Source organism: Sciurus carolinensis, chromosome 17 (assembly GCF_902686445.1).
Source record: "Sciurus carolinensis chromosome 17, mSciCar1.2, whole genome shotgun sequence".
Classification (NCBI taxonomy): domain Eukaryota; kingdom Metazoa; phylum Chordata; class Mammalia; order Rodentia; family Sciuridae; genus Sciurus; species Sciurus carolinensis.
Genome location: NC_062229.1, coordinates 4189952 through 4208861, shown reverse-complemented (window position 1 = coordinate 4208861; position 18910 = coordinate 4189952). Strand labels below are relative to the sequence as shown.

General features: G+C 49.0%; 1 protein-coding gene across 4 annotated transcripts in view; it reads right to left on the bottom strand.

Annotated features, from left to right (window-relative positions):
• Positions 1-18910, bottom strand: part of LOC124969287 (adhesion G protein-coupled receptor E4-like) — a 38654-nt gene that overhangs the window by 3467 nt on the left and 16277 nt on the right. For 3 of the 4 annotated variants that reach the window (XM_047532167.1, XM_047532166.1, XM_047532168.1), the window contains 8 exons: positions 17331-17515; positions 15990-16157; positions 14649-14843; positions 6300-6535; positions 4402-4468; positions 3750-3841; positions 2565-2745; positions 106-201 (listed from right to left, as the gene is read on the bottom strand). In XM_047532167.1, the coding sequence (XP_047388123.1) occupies positions 106-201; positions 2565-2745; positions 3750-3841; positions 4402-4468; positions 6300-6535; positions 14649-14843; positions 15990-16157; positions 17331-17515 (1220 nt within the window). The remainder of the gene's footprint in view (positions 1-105; positions 202-2564; positions 2746-3749; positions 3842-4401; positions 4469-6299; positions 6536-14648; positions 14844-15989; positions 16158-17330; positions 17516-18910) is intronic. The other variant, XM_047532169.1, reaches the window with a different exon arrangement.

The following is an 18910-nucleotide window of genomic DNA, read 5'->3' as shown; positions in this document are numbered from 1 at the left end:
CAGCCCGCCCCCTCCTTCTCCTTCCTCTGCTTCACTGCCTTCCCTTCTGTTTCACACGGTGTCCCCATTTTTTTATCTTCTCACAAATATTTATACTGGGCTTACCATTCTGGTGTGGGTAGTGGAGCGAGACATCTCCGTACTTTCAGTTTCAACACCCCTCCGCACCCGTCTAAACCACTTCTTGTATTCCATTCGCACCTAGAAGTTTGAGAAATACAGAAGCTTGTGTTACAGACAGAGCGTGGCCCAGGAGAAAGAGCTCTAAAATGGGAACCTGAAGATCCAGAGGCCAAGCCTGACTCTGGGCCACTCCCTCGCTGGCTTTCCGTGTGATGTCTGCCCTGCTCCTGTTGACTCATCGCAGTGAAATTCAACTCCCTTCATTATAAAGTTATGTTGTCAGACACCATGTGAACTGGATGTATGATGGTGATGAGGTGATAAGAGGGTGATTACAGTGGTGGTGAGGAGGATATTGAGGGTGAAAATGAAGGAAATTAAGGGGATAATGGTGGTGATGGTGATGGTGATAGTGATGGGGATGATGGGGATAGTGATGATGGTGATGGTGATGATGGGGATAGTGATGATGGGGATGATGGGGATGATGGAGATGAGGATGGTGATGATGGTGACGGTGGTGATGGGGATGGGAATGATGGGGATGGTGATGGTGATGGGGATGATGGGGATGGTGATGATGATGGGGATGATGGGGATGGGGATGATGATGGGGATGGTAATGATGGTGATGGTGATGATAGGGATGATGGGGATGATGGGGATGGGGATGGTAATGATGGTGATGGTGATGATGGGGATGATGGGGGTGATGGGGATGATGGGGATGAGGATGGTGATGATGATGACAGTGATGATGGTGATGGGGATGGTGATGGGGATGGGGATGGTGATGGGGATGGGGATGGTGATGATGATGGGGATGGTGATGATGATGGGGACGATGGGGATGGTGATAGTAATGATGGTGATGGTGATGATGGGGATGATGGTGATGGTGACAGTGATGATGGTGATGGTGATGGTGATGATGGTGGGGATGATGGGGATGGTGGGGATGGTGATGATGGTGGGGATGATGGGGATGGTGGGGATGGTGATGATGGTGGGGATGATGGGGATGGTGGGGATGGTGATGATGGTGGGGATGGTGATGATGGTGGGTTGATGGGGATGGTGATGATGGTGGGGATGGTGATAGTAATGATGGTGATGGTGATGATGGGGATGATGAAGATGATGGAGATGATGGTGATGGTGGTGATGGTGGGGATGATGGGAATGATGATGGGAATAATGGGGATGGTGATGGTGATCATGGTTATGGTGATGGTGATGGTGCTGGTGGTGATGATGGGGACGATGGTGATGGGGATGATGGGGATAGTGATGATGGGGATAATGGGGATGGCAATGGGGATGATGAGGATGATGGGAATGATGATAGGGATAATGGGGATGGTGATGGTGATCATGGTTATGGTGGTGATGGTGATGGTGCTAGTGGTGATGATGGGGATAATGGGGATGGTGATGGTGATCATGGTTATGGTGGTGATGGTGATGGTGCTAGTGGTGATGATGGGGATAATGGGGATGGTGATGGTGATCATGGTTATGGTGATGGTGATGGTGCTGGTGGTGATGATGGTAATGGTGATGGTGATGGTGACAGTGATGATGGTGCTGGTGGTGATGATAGGGATAATGGGATAGTGATGGTGATCATGGTTATGGTGGTGATGGTGATGGTGCTGGTGGTGATGATGGTGATGGTGATGATGGTGCTGATGATAGTGACGGTGGCGACGGTGATGATGGTGATCCTCAACAGTTAAGAGTATGCATCCTAATCTGCAGATGAGAAAATCATGGCTCACAGAGAGCAGGCATACTGCCCAAGGTTACACAGTGACCTACCCAGGAGTAGACCTGGGATAAGTGGTGAAGTCTCTCTGAGTTGGTGGTAGATTTACCAAATATTCCAGTGTCCCTCCTTATTACAGGAGGATTATTCATTCCCTCCCTGGTGAACTCGAGGTTGGCCGTACAGTTTCCTTTGAGAAATGAAATGGTAGCAGAACTGATGTGTGTCACAGCTAAGCAGAAGTATTAAGCGGGGTAAGCTGTGATCTTTTCCCTCTGCTGTGAGACCAACAATATTTTAGGTAGGGAGCCATACTATAGCCTGAATCCCTGAGTGAAGACCACGTAGATCAAGCCATATCCATGCAGCATAAGCAAGAAATACACCTTTATCATTGTAAGCCACTGAAACTGGGGGGATTGTTAGGAGAGGACTATTTGTTAGTACAGCTCAATCTACCTTACCCTGACTGACACATGTTCTTAAGAGATATGTCAGGATGCTCAGTGGGTGAAACCAAGGACACAGCAGGCCCACAGAGACCCTAAACCCCCTTCTCAAATAGAAGGCAACATCTAAGGACAAATACAAACGGCCAAGGAAAGGCAAGAACATGTGCAGCCATTCAATAAGACGACAGGGCTAGGCTGGGAAGGCAAACACTCAGTCTTACCTGGCAATTAAAGAGGCAGTGAACCACGAAGAGCAAAACCCCCTGCAGGACGTTGATGATGGTGAACAAGTAGGCAATGACTGATCCGACTGTCTGCCCTACTTCTTCAACCATGAAAAAACCAAGGCCCCAGGAACAGCCCAGGACAAACAGCTGAGCAATGGCTTTGAATGTCATGACCCTGGGGAATAAAGCAATATTAACTGCAGCTTAACTGGCACTGTGAGTTGGTTAGCACAGTGCCTTATTTAACCTGAAAACAACCTGCAGTTAGTGACTGACATATTGCCTGCACCACCTGAGGGTCAGGCAGGATCCATGTTCTCAAACACCTCTGCTAAGAACAATGTTTTCTCCCAACCTTCTCTTGCACATATACATAGGGAGTGGGAAAGCATCAAGAAGAGGGAGGCTGACCCTCCAGGGCTAAGGAAACTGAGGACAAATGATGGTAAGTTGGTCTGATAAGTGGATGAGACCAAAGCCAAGGCCAGAGGTTGGACCGATATTCCTGCAAGTGCTACCCACATCACGACCACTCTTGGAGAAGTTGAACAGTTAGCTGTCAACTAACTGATGTCAGTGGGAGGAGTAATGTCCACCTCACAGGCTAGAGATTTTTGGCCAAGGCCAGTATCTACCATTATTATGCTTAAGAATTTATATGGCACCACTGAGAACAGAGTTTCTACAATCAAGGATAGTGGATTCCAGAAGTGAGTGACTCTCAGAGGATAGGAAAAGGATCATGTTGATACTCTATCAATTCAATATGAAGAATGCTATACTGAGGAGACATTCAATGAATGTTTCTTGAATACAGAACTAAAGCAATGGATCAAGTTACCTGCAAATCATTGTGTTTTCACGGTATTTACTTCTATTAGGGGGTGGTGATTCTGGGCTTGAAACTAGACATTTACTTGTGCTGGACAAGCCTCTACCACTGAACCACAGCCACAGCCCAGCTCATACTTCTGTAAGATGCCCCTCTTGTCAGGTAGAAGAATGTCTGTCTGTTTTGTCTCGGATGGAACCCAGGGCCTCTGTGTGCTAGGCTGGCACACTACCACTGGGCTACATGTCCAGCCCCATGTCATGTTTTTGAATGGACTTGCTCTTTCCCAGGCAGGGTGGTCCTGAAGGACAAATCTGTGGCTATTACAGATTCCAGTGTCTTCTTACCTGGTATCCTGAATGGTGGAAACTTCTTTATTGAGGGAGGAAAGTTTGCTTCTCAAAATCCACAGAATTTGGAAGTAGAACACCAAGTTTATCTGTGGAAACAGCATGGGGAAAAAATGACTTGGAATTTTCTTTCAATACCATTTCAAACAACCCAACTTGAGTTGGATCTGAGAATCTGTTCCCAAAAGACACCAGCTTCGTAAGGTCAGCAGGGACACACTCAGGTCCATGGTGTGTGGCACAGAGTACAGTCCAGGAGCACTTGGCTTGCTTGGTGGCTCCATCACTTATTGTCCAGCAGGACACTCTGAAAGTGGGATGCTGCTAGCAACACCCACACCAGGCAACAGGTGTCATCGGAGAAAACAGGAGACTGGGTTGCTCTGTGTAGAGTAAGCACTCCCTGAATTTTGTCGAATGAATGAATGAAGGGCTTTTTAAAGAAGTTCCAGCAAAAGGCTACATGATTCAAAGAACAACCATTGCACTAGGGGAAATGATGAACCATGAACAATATTTTCAGAAACAGAGTTTGGTCCCATTGAGCTGTATTTTCCTATCTTTGTCTCATTTCCTCTTTAACAGATAAGAAACACTCTCTATGATAGGTCAACCCAGGGCCAGCACACCCATAACAACTATCACCTACCAAGATAATGATGGCCACTGGCCCCATGAAGCTCCAGATGAATTGTTTATCAAGCCTGAGCCAGCAGCTGTGGAGCAAAAGACAAGCATTAGCTGGGCTTCCTCCAGAGGGGAAGGTGTTTGCATGCAGTCTCCTGGAGCAAGATCCGAGTAGCACAAGGAGCCACTGGACAGGCTTTAGACACTGACCTCATCTGACACGAGCTGTGTGCACCAAGTCTTGGTTACCCTAAGTGTAAAGTGTAACCAACCAAAGCACAGGAGACTAGGTGACTCACGTGTCTTTACATGAAGGCATGAAGTCAGGTCTCCAATTTTGCCTTTCTTGAATACCGCACAGGATATTCTGGACCTTCTTCCTCTTCCACGTAAACTAGAATCACTTCATCATTATCCAAAAATAATTTTGTGGGTGTTTGTTTGGGAATGTGTCAGATCTACAGACTAATGTGGGAAGCACTGATGTCATGACAGTATCGAACCTTCTCGTCCATGAACATGGAATATCCTCTCCATTTATTTCAATCTTCTTTGATTTCTCTCACTAGACTTTTGTAGTTTTCTCACACTGAACTTGTAGGAAAGATGAAATGTGATCATGCGTGTGAAGCTTTTGGAGGCAGCTCCTGGCAAAGAGCTCAGGTTCACTCAATGTAGTTACTATGACAATAATGACTGTCATAATTAGAAAGAGTAAAACACAATAATTTAACTATAGCCGTAAAAGCAATCAACACTAACTGAACGTTCCATGTACGAAGTGCTCTGTCCTCAACCACTGTGTGTTCCATCATGACTAATGATGGTAAAGGTAGTATAATTTATTCTAGAAGGAGACCTGGAAGTATGAATCTGGTGAAAATAACAAGCCTCAGCTAACAGGGAGCAGAAAAGCTTCCACACCTAAGTTCTAGCACAAGGGTTGCAAACTACAGGTCACTGACCAAATCTAAACTACCACTTGTTTAATTGAAACCAGCTGCCCTCATTCATTTGCTTATTGTCAATTGTTGCTTTCACAGTAGAAAAGCAATGCTGAGTGGTTGCCATAGTAACCACACAACCTGCAGAGCCAAAAATAGTTACCATCAGTCCCTTGAGGGAAAAGTTCATCAGCTTCTGCTCTTCCCTACCATTGAGTCTCCTGGATCAGGGTACAGTGTTCAAGCTAGAGGAAGGGCATCTCCTTGTATTTAAGAGGGACAACATTGTACATGATGTGTTGGTGCACACACAACCACTTCCTAACCCAAGCACCACCACCAGAATGTCAGCTTCCCCAAGAAATTGTTCTGCACAGAGCTTTGCAAACTTCTCCAGTGAGGCAGCGAAGCGTGGCTGCCAAGAGCGCTGCCTGGGAATTCTGGCTTCCTCCCTTTGTAACTCTGACCTTAGGAAAGAGTATGAAGAGCAGTAAGTCAGATGCCTGTGCCTGAGATAGCAAACTGCCAAGTTCAGATACGGTCATGGTAAGAATGACATGCGCTACGCGTACAGGAAGCGTGATCTCTAATCCGTCACCGGCCTTTGACAATTGTGACAGTTGTTATTCTTTGTGGTTTGGAAATTAATCTCAACCCATTCTACTTAGCTTTCAAAATCCTAAAGACTGTGTAGCCCTCAGGTTCTTAATGTGGAGCCATGGATTTGCTTTACCCGTCCCTACATATCCAGAAGTTGTATTCAATGTTCGTATGCCTATAAATCCGTCTGGAGAATGGAGCCTCATTTTCACCACAATTATCAATGGGATCCAACCCCAAAGATGCTGACAATCATCATTCTAGGAAGTTCCAAAACAAAATAGCACCGGAGTTTAAAGAAGAACTGGCAATTCACCATTTGGTTTCAAAGCATGCATGGACTGCAAATACCATTTCCACCACAAATCATGCTTACTGAGTGTAGGTGCCATAATTTCTGTGTCCAACTATTGCAGACACAGCGACAATCACAGCTGGGATGCCGTAGCCCACGGGGTACATGAACCTCCTCTTGAATCTTCCTGCGCTGGTGTAGTTGGCCACTTTGAGGTTCCTGACGGTGAGGAAGAGGTGTAGCCCTTCCAGGAGCATCCAGATGAAGGAGGCCAAGTAGAGGTAGTGCAGTACCCCTGCAATGATGGAGCACAGCAGCTGCAAGGAAGAGGAGAGCTGGGTGTGGCCACTGGCAGGCTGCATCCGGTTGTCCTCGGCACTTACCATTCCCTGGATGCCGGCAGGGAATCTCAGTTTCAACACCTGTGTAATTCGTTGCCTGGGAACTTCTAAGGGTCATTGAAATTTGCTATCTGAATGCACACAGCAGGCCAGAAATACCAAGAAACAAATGCCCTGGGAGAAGCCCTCAGCCACATAATGGAGGAGAGTTTGCCAATAGACTCCAGTGCCCTGGCACTCTGGGCTGGGGAAGGAAAACATGCACCCTACGCTGCCCCCTGGAGGTCCTCCCTGGAATTAACCTCCAGTGGCCACAATGGAAACCAGCCCATTGTTGGTTTTCTGTCCATCTCCTGCTCATTGCCACCCCCGCCCAGGTTAATGTAGCCTAGATCAGTTCCAAATAAACAACTTACAATCAAATTCCCACTGCAGGATCTTTACCATGGAATGTTAGTGATCCATGCAGAGCCAGCATGCACCCTTCACGGGGACAGTCTCAGTACAAGTAAATGAATTTTTAGGGCAAACTTATGTCACCTTCCACAGATGGGGACACTGGGATCACATGCCATCAACATTCATAAAAATAGATACTGAGAAATTTCAAAACATGTGTCTACTTTTTGTCTAGAAACATACCACACCTTTGAAAGCACTTTACTAAACTAATTTATATGTATACATGAATCACATACACATACAGCCTTGGGGGGACACTTACCCAAATCACAGCACCTAGGACAGAAGCATTTCCTTTTCTGCTTGAATGACAATCATATATGTTCAAAAAGGCAAGGGAAACCATGGTGAGCATGGTAAGGAGAAAAATGGAAGACACAGCAGAGAACCAAAGCATTTTATTTCAGTTTCCTGACAACTCTCTGCTTAAAGAGAGACTCAATGTTTTTTCTGATTTAATGACTTCTTTTTTCACCTTTGTTTAATTTCATGTGTCAATTTGGCTGAGCCACACTGCCCAAACGTATGGCCAAACACTGTTCTAGATGCCTCTGTGAATGTTTTCAGATGGGATTACCATTTAAATTGGTGGGCTATGAGAAGGGCAGATTGGCCCCCACAGTGTGGGTGGGCCTTGTCCTATCAGTGGACAGCACAGGTAGAACAAAGTCTGAGGTTCCTCAAGCCTTGAGGGAATCTGCCAACAGGCAGCCTTCAGACCAGGACTGCGAGGTCCTCTTGTGTGGGTCTCCAGCCTCCTGACCCACCCTGTGGATTTGACAGCCTCCATAATCCCATGAGTTCATTCCTTAAACCAGATCCTCCCTCTCTACTCTCCTATGCACATTCTACAATGTCCATTTTCCTGGAAAACTTAACTACCACAACCTCCTAATTACCAAGTCCAGCAGCCTCTCCCCTTGACCTCTGGGAAGAGTTCAGCAACCATGATTGACACTTCCTGTCATTTGGCTCCCAGGGCACCTTCTGCTCAGGAATTCTCCTAAAGCTGCTTGTCCATGAATATTCTGTTGTGCCTGTGTGCCTCGATTCCTGCGTCTGCCCAGCACACCTCCCCACCAAGTGCAAGCTGGCGCTGGTCATCCTAATTTTGCTTCAGTTTTGGCTGCACGTGATGACTGTGCGTCTGTGGGATCCATGCCTACGTGTGTGGTGGTGAAGAGCCGCCATGTCTGGGTAATCAGCTCGGCCCCCGCCCTGCCCGTGCACCTGTCTGTGGGTGCTGAACGCCTCTCCTGTTATTTTAAATGCACGCTGTGCTAGTCGCGGTCACCCTGCTGTGCAGTAACACACTCCGTCTGCCCGCAGCAGGGTCTTCTCTGCCCTCAGTCCTTCTGCTAGCTAATGACATCACCAGCCACCTAACCAGTCTCCCAAACCAAAAGCCTCAGACACCGCTATTTCTGCTTTCTCCCCAACAGGCCACTGCCACACCCACCTGCGGCCGAGTCCTACCAATGCCACTTCAGGTTTCTCCAGCCTGACTCCCTTCCCCCAGGCCGGTTCCCACTCATCAACTCCTACGCACCAGCCACGCCCCTCCGTGTCCTTGGCTGCTAGTTCCCTCTCACCCAGCTTCCCTCGCCTTCCCCGGGGTCGTCACAGACCTGGTCTATCGCCTGCCGCAGGACCCCGGAGGCCTGGCCTCTGGCTCTGAGCCAGCTCCAGCCGGCCATCTGTTTGTGTCGCTCAGGGTCCTGGCACCCCAGGCCTGTGGGCCGCCTCGTTCAGCCGCCGTGGTGCTGCAGTGGCGGGTGAAGCCGGGCCGCCAGGGACGGCAGGGCACAGAGCGGGAGGCTGAGCGAGCAGAAGGCCCTCTACAGAGGTTCGCCGCCAGGAAGACGAAGCCTGATCGTCACCTTTCTGACTCCAGAACCAGCTCCATCGACTCCCCGACATTCCCCCCAGAGGTTCACTTGGACGCCAGTTCAACCTGGACGGGCAGGTTCAACCTGGAAGGCCACGTGGAGAGGGAGGCCAGAGTTGGTAAGGAAGCCACAATGGGTGAGCAGGGCTGGAGAGAGGAGCCCAGGCACACGCCCCAAACCCGTGCTCGCTGCGCCTCAGGTCCTTCCAGTCCGTGGTTTCTTCTACCTGGACGCCTTTCTTCCTGTCCTTGACAGTGAGCCCGTTCACCCTTGAGAGCCATCACGCAGGTACCCTCCACGAAGTGTGTCAGAGTCTCCGGCTGATGGTACACGTGCAGGAGGCTTCCTGACTGACAGGTGGGAGCTCAGACCCGCACTTCACAGGCCACGCCCAGCCCGGAAGAACCCTCAGGCTCTCACCTCCAGCTCTTAAAAGGGAGTAGCTTGCTCAGGTTGCACCGGCAGTACTAAATCAATAGCCCTGCTCCCTCCTCCCCCTCCTCCTCCTTCTCCTCCTCCTCCTCCTCTCCCTCCCTCCACCTCCCTCCTCCCTCCTCCTCCTCCTCCTCCTCCTCCTCCTCCTCCTCCTCCTCCTCCTCCTCCTCCTCCTCCTCTTCTTCTTCTTCTTCTTCTTCTTCTTCTTCTTCTTCTTCTTCTTCTTCTTCTTCTTTCTCTCTCTCTCTCTCTCTCTCTCTCTCTCTCTCTCTCTCTCTCTCTCTCTTCTCTTCCACCCTCCCTTTTACACTACAGAATGTGCTTTTAAAGAGCAGGGTACTCACAGGGCATAGTGGCACAAACCTGTAATCCCAGCAGCTGAGGCAGGAGGATCACAAGTTTAAGACTAGCTTCAGCCCTTTAGCAAGACCCTGTCTCAAAATTTAAAATAAAAAAGGGCCGGGGATGCAGCTTATTGGTACTACAGACCTGGGTTCAATCCCAAAGGGGGAAAAAAAAAAGAACAGGGTCTTAATATCTTATTTCCATCAGTGGCATTAAGTCACATGCCCCAACCTCACTGCAAAGGACACTGGGAAAAGCTGTCCGTCTTCCTCAATGTCTTCCACACCTGGAGAACTCATCCACCTGATTGCCACTGAGTCACCTTGTCCCCACTGGTGGCTTCCTCGAAACCCACAGGGGCAGAGTGCTGAGGCCCCCACATCACCCCGCACCGTGGTGGTCCTCCAGCCTGACTCACACCTGCCAGGCTGTGCTCCCTCCTCACACGCGGGCTCCACAAGGTGCCTGGCACACGGGGTCCTACAAACATCGGTGAATGAGTAGATTCATTACGAGGCGGGTGACTGTGCAGCAAGGCAGAGGTAGCACGGCAGAGCACGACGCAAGCCCAGCATCCTCCAGGTGACTGGGTTAGCTCCATCTCCCCTGGAATATCGGTTTTAGACCTTTGGGATACAGTCTTTTGACAACTTATCAGAGTCATAGCTAGCACCACAGGTGAGCTCTGATCACACCACCTGGGGCTGAATGCGTGTCACTGTGAAATACCCTCTGACAGCTTCTTTTCTAAAGGTCCACACGGAGAACCTTCTAGGCTTTTCAGGCTCATCTCTACAACATGCAAACAAGTGCATCTGGTGTCTGGGTGTAAACAGAAGCAGCATCACTGAACAGGGGGTAGGCCGGATTTGCCTGAAGGCTATCGTTTTCCAAATTCTCCCTTTATTCAAATAAGGAAATTGAGGCCCAGAGAAGCTCAAATCTTTTTTTTTTTTTTTTTTTTTTTTTTGCGGTGCTGGGGATTGAACCCAGGGCCCTGTGCTTGTAAGGCAAGCACTTTACCAACTGAGCTATCTCCCCAGCCCTCAAATCTTGTCCAAGGTCACACCGCTGGAAAAAATAAAGCTGTATTTGAACCCAAACTGTCTCCAGAAGCTAATTATTCTTTCTTGTTTAAAGTTGATTTTTAAGTGGTAAACGACTAAGCACGTGTACTTGGGCTATGTAACAGGACGCGCTGCCGTGTGTATGCGTCGTGGAAGGATTCAGTTCACTGACATGCCCACCACTTCACCAATGTACCTTCGTAACTGCCGCATTAGTCTTCCCAGGAAAATAAGTGGTGCTTTGAAACCTTCCGGTTGGGGGACCACAGACTTTGTGAGTTAAAAGGAGCCTAGAGCCTGTAGTTCTGGTCCTTCCTGATGGTGACCGGGGTGCCAGGGAGCATGGTGGAAGAAGGCCAGCACTGGCCTTCTGCATGTTCCTACTGCTGGGTCCCTGCTGGCCCTACGCCTAGGTCCCGCTGCAGAGGGGAAGTTCAGAAAGGGAAGTCAGAGCAGAGCTGCTGGCAACACAGTGGTTGCGAGAACAGCCACCTGCCACAGCTTGGAGATGACCCAGAAGCAGCCCCACATCCAGAACAGAGCAGCAGGGCGGCGCCTGTCCCCCTGCTCAGCTCAGCCTCAGCCCATTCCACGCGGCCATGGCAGACCCCAGTGATGACCACAGCGAACAGAAACTGGCTGGAGGCTCTGGAAGGACCAAGGGCCCAGGTCTGGTGAGGGCTTTCTGCTGCATTGCCCACGGCAGAAGGGCAAAGAGAGCAAGAGGGGACCAACTTGTCCTTTCACCAGGAGCCACTCTGTGGTAACAGCATTAGTCCATGGACGGGGCAATGCCCCCTCTTATTAAATTTATCATTATTATTATTATTTTATCTATTTTGAATTGACACATGGTGATTGTACAGTTATGGGCACAATGTGGCATTTCAATACATGTACACAATGCATAATGAGCAGATCGGGGTGACTGGCATTTCCATCACCTCAGACATTTGTCATTTCGTGTGCTGGAAATGCTCGAAATCCTATTACCAGTTTTGAAATATTCAATCAGTCGTCGTCAACCACAGTCATTCTGCTGTGTTGGAAGGCCCCCTTAACACTGTGGCATTGGGGTTCAGTTTCCAAAAAGGAAACCGGGGTGAAATCATTCAAACTCTAACATAACCTTTCCATAATGTAGGTTTCAAAACAACATGTTGTGCACAATAAATGTCACTACCACTTTGTCAATTTTAAATAACTTTAAATAAATAAAATGGGAAAGTCACTTCAACAAGGTCATGCAGCAAGTCGGATGAGTAGTTGAGATCAGAGAGGCACAGCCACTGTCCATCAGTGTTTCAGCTGCTCCCCACCCCTCATTCTAGAGCACAGATTTGTCTCTAGGAAGTAGCTTCCCTTGACTGCATGCTTTGCACCTTTGTGGTACCATATGACTGGGCTCCAGCCAATAGAATATGAGAGGAAGTGATGTGCAGCACTTCCTGGTGTGGTCCTTATTAACCTCCCCCTTGGACTCTGTTATGCCTTTTTCCCTTCCCCATTGGCTAAAATAGGAGACTACAGGATGACCTTAGAAATTGAATGGACGAATAATAGCCTCCTTCATCCTGAGGGTGGACAGACATCCTGCAATCTGTCTACTCACCCTCTACTGATAGATGGGGAAAGATTAACTAATACTGTGTGCTAATTCCCCCTAAGAATTGGAACAAGGCAGGAATGCCCTCTTTCACCACTTCTATTCAACATCATCCTTGAAACTCTAGTCAGAGCAATTAGACAGACCAAGGAAATTAAAGGAATATGAATAGGAAAAGAAGAACTCAAATTATCACTATTTGCTGAAGACATGATTATATATTTAGAGGATCCAACAATTCCACCAGAAAACTTCTAGAACTCATGAATGAATTCAGTAAAGTACTGGATATAAAATCAATACTCATAACTCTAATGCATTTTTATTCATAAGTCATGAATTCTCTGAATGAGAAATTAGGAAAACTATACCATTCACAATAGCCTCAAAAAAAAAAATACTTGGGAATCAATCTAACAAAAGAGGTGAAAGACTCTACGATGAGAACTACAGAACACTGAAGTAAGAAATTAAAGAAAAATCTTAGAAGTTGGAAAGATTTCCTATGTGCTTGGACAGGCAGAATTAATATTGTCAAAATGACCATACTACCGAAAGTGCTATACAAATTCAATGCAATTCCAATTAAAATCCCAATGACATACCTCATAGAAATAGAGAAAGCAATCATGAAATTCATTTGGAAGAATAGTAGACCCAGAATAGCTAAAGTAATCCTTAGCAGGAAAAGTGAAGCAGGTGGTATCACAATACCAGACCTTCAACTATACTACAGAGCAAATTGTAACAAAAATGGCATGGTATTGGCACAAAAATAGACAGATAGACCAATGGAACAGAATAGAGGACACAGAGACAAACACACAAAATACAGTTACCTCACATTAGACAAAGGTGCCAAAAACATACAATGGAGAAAAGATAGCCTGTCCAACAAATGGTGCTGGGAAAACTGGAAATCCATATGCAGCAAAATGAAACTAAACCCCTATCTCTCACCCTGCACAAAACTCAACTCAAAATGGATCAAGGACCTTGGAATCAGACCAGAGACCCTGCACCTAATAGAACAAAAAGCAGGTTCAAATCTTCATCATCTCAGCTTAGAACCAGATTTCCTTAACATGACTCCTAAAGCACAAGAAATAAAAGCAGGAATCAATAATTGGGATAGATTCAAACTACAAAGCTTTTTCTCAGCAAAGGAAACAATCAACAATGTAAAGAGAGAGCCTACAGAGTGGGAGAAAATCTTTGCCACATGCACTTCAGATAGAGCGCTAATCTCCAGAATCCATAAAGAACTCAATACACTTTACACCAAGAATACAAATAACCTAATCAATAAATAACCTAAGAAAATAAGCAGACACTTCACAGATCTACAAGCAATCAACAAATATATGAAAAAAATGTTCAACATCTCTAGTAATAAGAGAAATGCAAATCAAAACTGCCTAAGATTTTATCTCGCCCCAATTAGAATGTCTATTATCAAGAATACAAGCAACAACAGGTGTTGATAAGGATGTGGGGAAAAAGGTACACTCATACATTGCTGGTGGGGTTGCAAATTGGTGCAGCCACCTGGAAAGCAGTATGGAGATTCCTTAGAAAGTGTGCAATAGAACCTCCATTTGACCCAGCTATCCCCTATACCCAAAAGACTTAAAATCAGCATACTACTGTGATGCAACTACATCAATGTGTATAGCAGCTCAATTCACAAGAGCTAGATCGTGGAACCAACCTAGATGCCCTTCTAACTGGAGAATATCAAGCTAAATGAAATAAGCCAATCCCAAAAAACCAAAAGCCGAATGATTTCTTCAATAAGTGGATGACAATACATAACAGGGGGTGGTGGGGAGGCAAGAATGGAGGAAGGATGGATTGTATAGAGGAAAATGAGGGGTGGGGAAGGGCTGGGGGGAAGGAAAAGTAATAGAATGAGACAAACATCATTACCCTATGTACATGTACATGTATGATCATGCAAATGGTGCAACTCTACTTCATGTACAGAGAAACGACAGTTGCACCCCATTTGTGTACAATGAATCAAAAATTTTAAAAATTACTGTGCTAAGTCTCTGACACTTGGAGTTCAGTTACAGCAGGTGATGTCCCGCTATCTAACACCATCAGCTGGACTCCCCCTTACTCCCCGGGCTCTCAGAAGGATGGTCTCCGAGTGACACAGGAGGAGAGATGAGAGGAACACTTGCTTCTCCCCAGCACCACTGCTGCTTGTGACTCACTTTTCCTAGGCTCAGACACTAGGTTTGACTCCGACCAGGAGGCCATTTGATTAAATCACCTACCTCAGGCTCAGTTCTGTTGATGCCGGTGAGGAAGAGGAAGTGGGCCAGGAAGAGGCAGAGGGAGAGCTGCAGGTGGAGCCTGGTACTGGTGTTCTGGATGGACCGGCACAGGAGGAAGGTGAGAGCTGCCAGGAATAGGCAGATCAGGGAGAGCCCCAGGCCCACGTGGGTGATCAGAGTCAGCACCGGGTCCTCCTGCGGGCCACGCAAGAGGCCAGGTTAGAGCCTCCAACTCTGCTGTCACTTTCCTGACTGTCAGATGGGCTTCCTAGTCCAGCCCCTGAAACAAGCGGTCAACCTAAGACGTGGCGTTGCAGCTGCAGAACAGGGAGCGTTAGGGCATTTGCCACACAGGACGGACAGAGAAGCGAAGCCACCCGATGGGCACTGCCCCACCGAGGCGTCCAACACAGGAAACCTGTGCGTCACTGTCCATTTCCTAGTAGCCAAAATCAAACATAAAAAGAAACAGGTGGCATGAATGGCACCATGGGTCTGGTTCTGCAGTCACACCACCCAGGTCACCCACATGGCTGGTGGTCTCACCAACAGCCCAGCGCTGGGCAGCAGGCTCCAGGGCGCGGGCTGGGCACGGTGCCGGCCTTGTTCTGTGCTGCACCCTCAATGCTCACCGGAACAAGCCTGGCACTCAGACGGCACTCAACCGAACAAACGGCACACAGCACAGCATGCGAGGCACACGGCACAGTGCTTGTCCTGTGGGAGCTAAAAAGCCCCAGGGGAAGAAGCAAAGTAAGTTTCTTTCAGCCTGAGTCGTCCTAGACTTGGTTGGGAAGCCCAGAGAGCTGTGTTGTGTCTTTGGTGACAGTTATTTGCCTGCCTTCTGGTGTGACCGGTAGGTTTGGTCGTGACTCTCTTTTGCAGGGTAATAGGTGTTTTCAATCCCAGATTCCCCGGGACCTCACACTGGAGAGACCACCACACCAGCTTCCCAATGGCCCAGGGCTTTCCTCGTCGGCTTGCACTCACTCCACCCATGCTTACAGAAGTGCCGAGGACGGAGAGCCCCGGACACAGCTGAAAACACATCACCGCAGACAGCAGGTGGACAAATACCCCAGCTCCCTCATCACTCGGATGACTCCGAGGTGTGTGTCGCACACTGACTCCTGGGTTCCCAGAGGGAATAAGCACTGGTGACCCACGGTGACAACTGGCCTGGTGATCTCTGCATTGCCCTCTGTCCTCTCCCCGGCCTCTCCTGGTGCTTCTCAGAATCACCTCTCGTGGAAGCCGCTCGACTCCTTACTTTAGAACCTTTATCTAAGCTCTGCAGGTGAGCCCAGAGCTTCCACTCAAGGAAACTTGGAACCTTGGTACCTTGGGGGTCAGAGCCATGAGGACAGCAAAGCTGGACAGGTGGGAACACTGGCACGTGGTGTGGGAATCGTTGCTGCTCACATGGAAGCAGCCCTCGGTCGACCAGCTGCCCCCGTCCTTCGACCCTTCCCAGTAGACACAGAGACGCTTGGCTGTCTCCCCGACAGGCTGGAAAGAGAAGAGGAAGAACGTGGGTCTCTTTCTGGTGTCATTCGGCCTTGTAGTTTCATCCATAAGTCGGAAAGTCAATTAGAAAAACACCTTCAGGGTTATTCTACGTTTATCCTCCCCTTCTGTGGGTCTCAGTGTCCCAGGTATTGACCCTTAAGAACTGCTTCCCCCGGGGCACTGCTGAGAGATCCTGGGAGAGGACAGAGAGGGGGAGTCTCCTTCACACTCCTTCCTGCTCTGCACCATCTCCCTCTCCAGCAGGTGACCCTTCCTCTCCCTGCCTCAGCGCCCACTGCTCAGGAAGGCTCACGCCCCAGGGCCTCCCTAGCTTCCTGGCTTCCTGCAGCGGACCTCTCCAGGGGCCTGGGCACTTCTCTTCTCTTCCAGCTTTACTGAGACGTGATTGACAAGTAAGCATCGTGTACATTTAAGGTGCTTTGCTATCCATGTACCCCGTGAAGGGATCGCCACAGCGGAGCTATCAGCATCTCCGTGCCCTCACGTGTCCGTGCTGTGGCGAGAGCCGGAGAGCCGCTCTCTTGGGGAATTCCGGCTGTACAGCACCTGGCCATCAGCTGTAGTTTCCACACTCTGTTTCTCCAGATGAGGCACGAGAACGCCAGCCCTTGCTCACCCTGTAACTTCAAGTTCATTCTCTTGGACCAACTCATCCCCCTTTCCACCCCGTTCCCCGGTGACCACCATCCCACTCTCAGTTCCTGTGAATTTGACTTTTTCTAGATCCCGGACGTCAGTGAGATCATGCCGCGTCTATCCTCCTGCGTCTGCCGTATTTTATGTAACACACTGTGCTCCGGGTTAAGGCACGCTGCCTCCAGTGCCTGCCGCTTCCTTCCTCCTTCCTGAGGCTGCACAGCACTGCACCATGTGATGTGCATATTCACTCATACGCTCCTCGTTTCTACGTCTTGTCTGTGGGGAACAGTGCCGCCGTGAACATGGGGTGCAGAGGTCCCTCGGTGCTGAGCTGATCCCTCTGTGGATGGACCAGCGGTGGACCACTGGACCCCGTCGTGGTTGTATGTTTCATCTCCCATGTTCCCCGTCCTGCCCCACAATGCTGTTCTGCTGCACCTTCCCACCAGTACTGCCCACGGGCTCCCTTTCCTCCACGTCCTCCCCAGCACCCATCTTTCAGGTTCTGCTCACCTGAGTGTGTTGGAAAGTCAGGAACACGGGTTCAGACAGGGAGACCTTGTCTTTCAAACCAACAGTGCCGCTGATGACACGGGAGTCCAGTCCCACTCCCAGCTTCCCCCTCTGGTCACTGAAGAAGGAGCCGTTCAGGAAATTCCCAAGGGACCAGTAAGTGATCAGAGCCACTGTGTTCTTGTCTGAGAAAACAGAAGAGAAGTGGCGTCAGGGAGTCAGATGGAGTCAGGACCCGAGCCCTGACGTCTGCTGTACATGTGCAATAGACCTGCCCTGGGAGATTCCTTACACTGAACGTGCAGTGCCCTCCAAGGGGTGTGGGGGCAGAGTTTGGCATGCATAACACATAATGCCCACACAATGTTTTCACAGGCTTGTGTGTGAAACAAGCCCATCGATGGGTCAGAAAGACACTCGAGCTCTTAGGCAGCAAACACAGAGTCACATCAGGTGCAATGGTGCACAACTGTAATCCCAGCCACTCGGGAGGCTGAGGCAAGAGGATCGAGAGTTCAAAGGCAGCCTCAGTAATTTAGTGAGGCCCTGAGCAACTTAGGGAGACCTGGTCTCTAAAGAAAAAATTTTAAAAAATGGGCTGGAGATGTGGCTTAGTGTTTAGTGCCCTTAGTTTAATCCCTGGTACACACACAGGCACACACACACACACACAAGCAGAGTCATGAGGCATGGTGCTTGTGCTCAGAAGGGAAAGTGGGAAAAGGAAGCCTCAGCCCCATCGCCCAAGTTCCCTCTGGGACATCTAACTCGATGGAAGGGCGTGGGGGGTGACTCCTTCCACTAGATGGCCCCCTCACTCTCCTTCCCTGTCGTCCCATCCCTCTCTGGTCCTGCCTCCCTCTCTCCTCTTCTGTCTCCCTGTTCATGAACAGACAGTTTAATCTGATGTGTTCAGGATGCTCCGCAGCGTGACCGAGCCTCCTCAGCTGCAGATGTTCGTGGGCCACCCCACCTGGGGCCAAAGTCACTTCCTCCTACACCCTCGTTCACTTCCACTGTTCAAAACCACTCATTTTCTCCTCTTGCCTCCCCTCCCTCCAGCTCACAGAGAGGAGCGGAGACTAAGGTGGCAGGAAACTTTCCCGAGTACATGAGCAGGTAACCAGGTCTCTCTCTTTGAAGGGTTTTGTATTCACCCTTCATCCGCTGGCTCGCCAGATTCCTGTTAAGCCTCTACCGTATCCAGGCATTATGATACAGAGGCGAGCAGAACAAAGTCCTGCCACCAGAGAGCCGGCGTCGCAGTGGGAGAGATGCACAGTAAGCCGAGAACAACTAGGAAGCTCTGCCATTACACAGGCGCTTTGCCTGACCCATGGTGAGGGGTCAGGAGGCGTGTGGCAAATGCCTGAGGGTCAAGTTCAGCCTGCCACCTGCTTTTGCAGATGAAGACTTGTTGGCACAATTCCGTCCCTTCACTGACGGATCTATGGCTGTTTCTGCACTGCCATGATGGAGCCCAGTAGTCATGAGAAAGGTCTCCTGGCCCTAAAAGCCTAAAGCATCTGCTATCTGGTCCTTTTACAGAGCACTGTGGTCAACCTGTGGGACAGAGATAA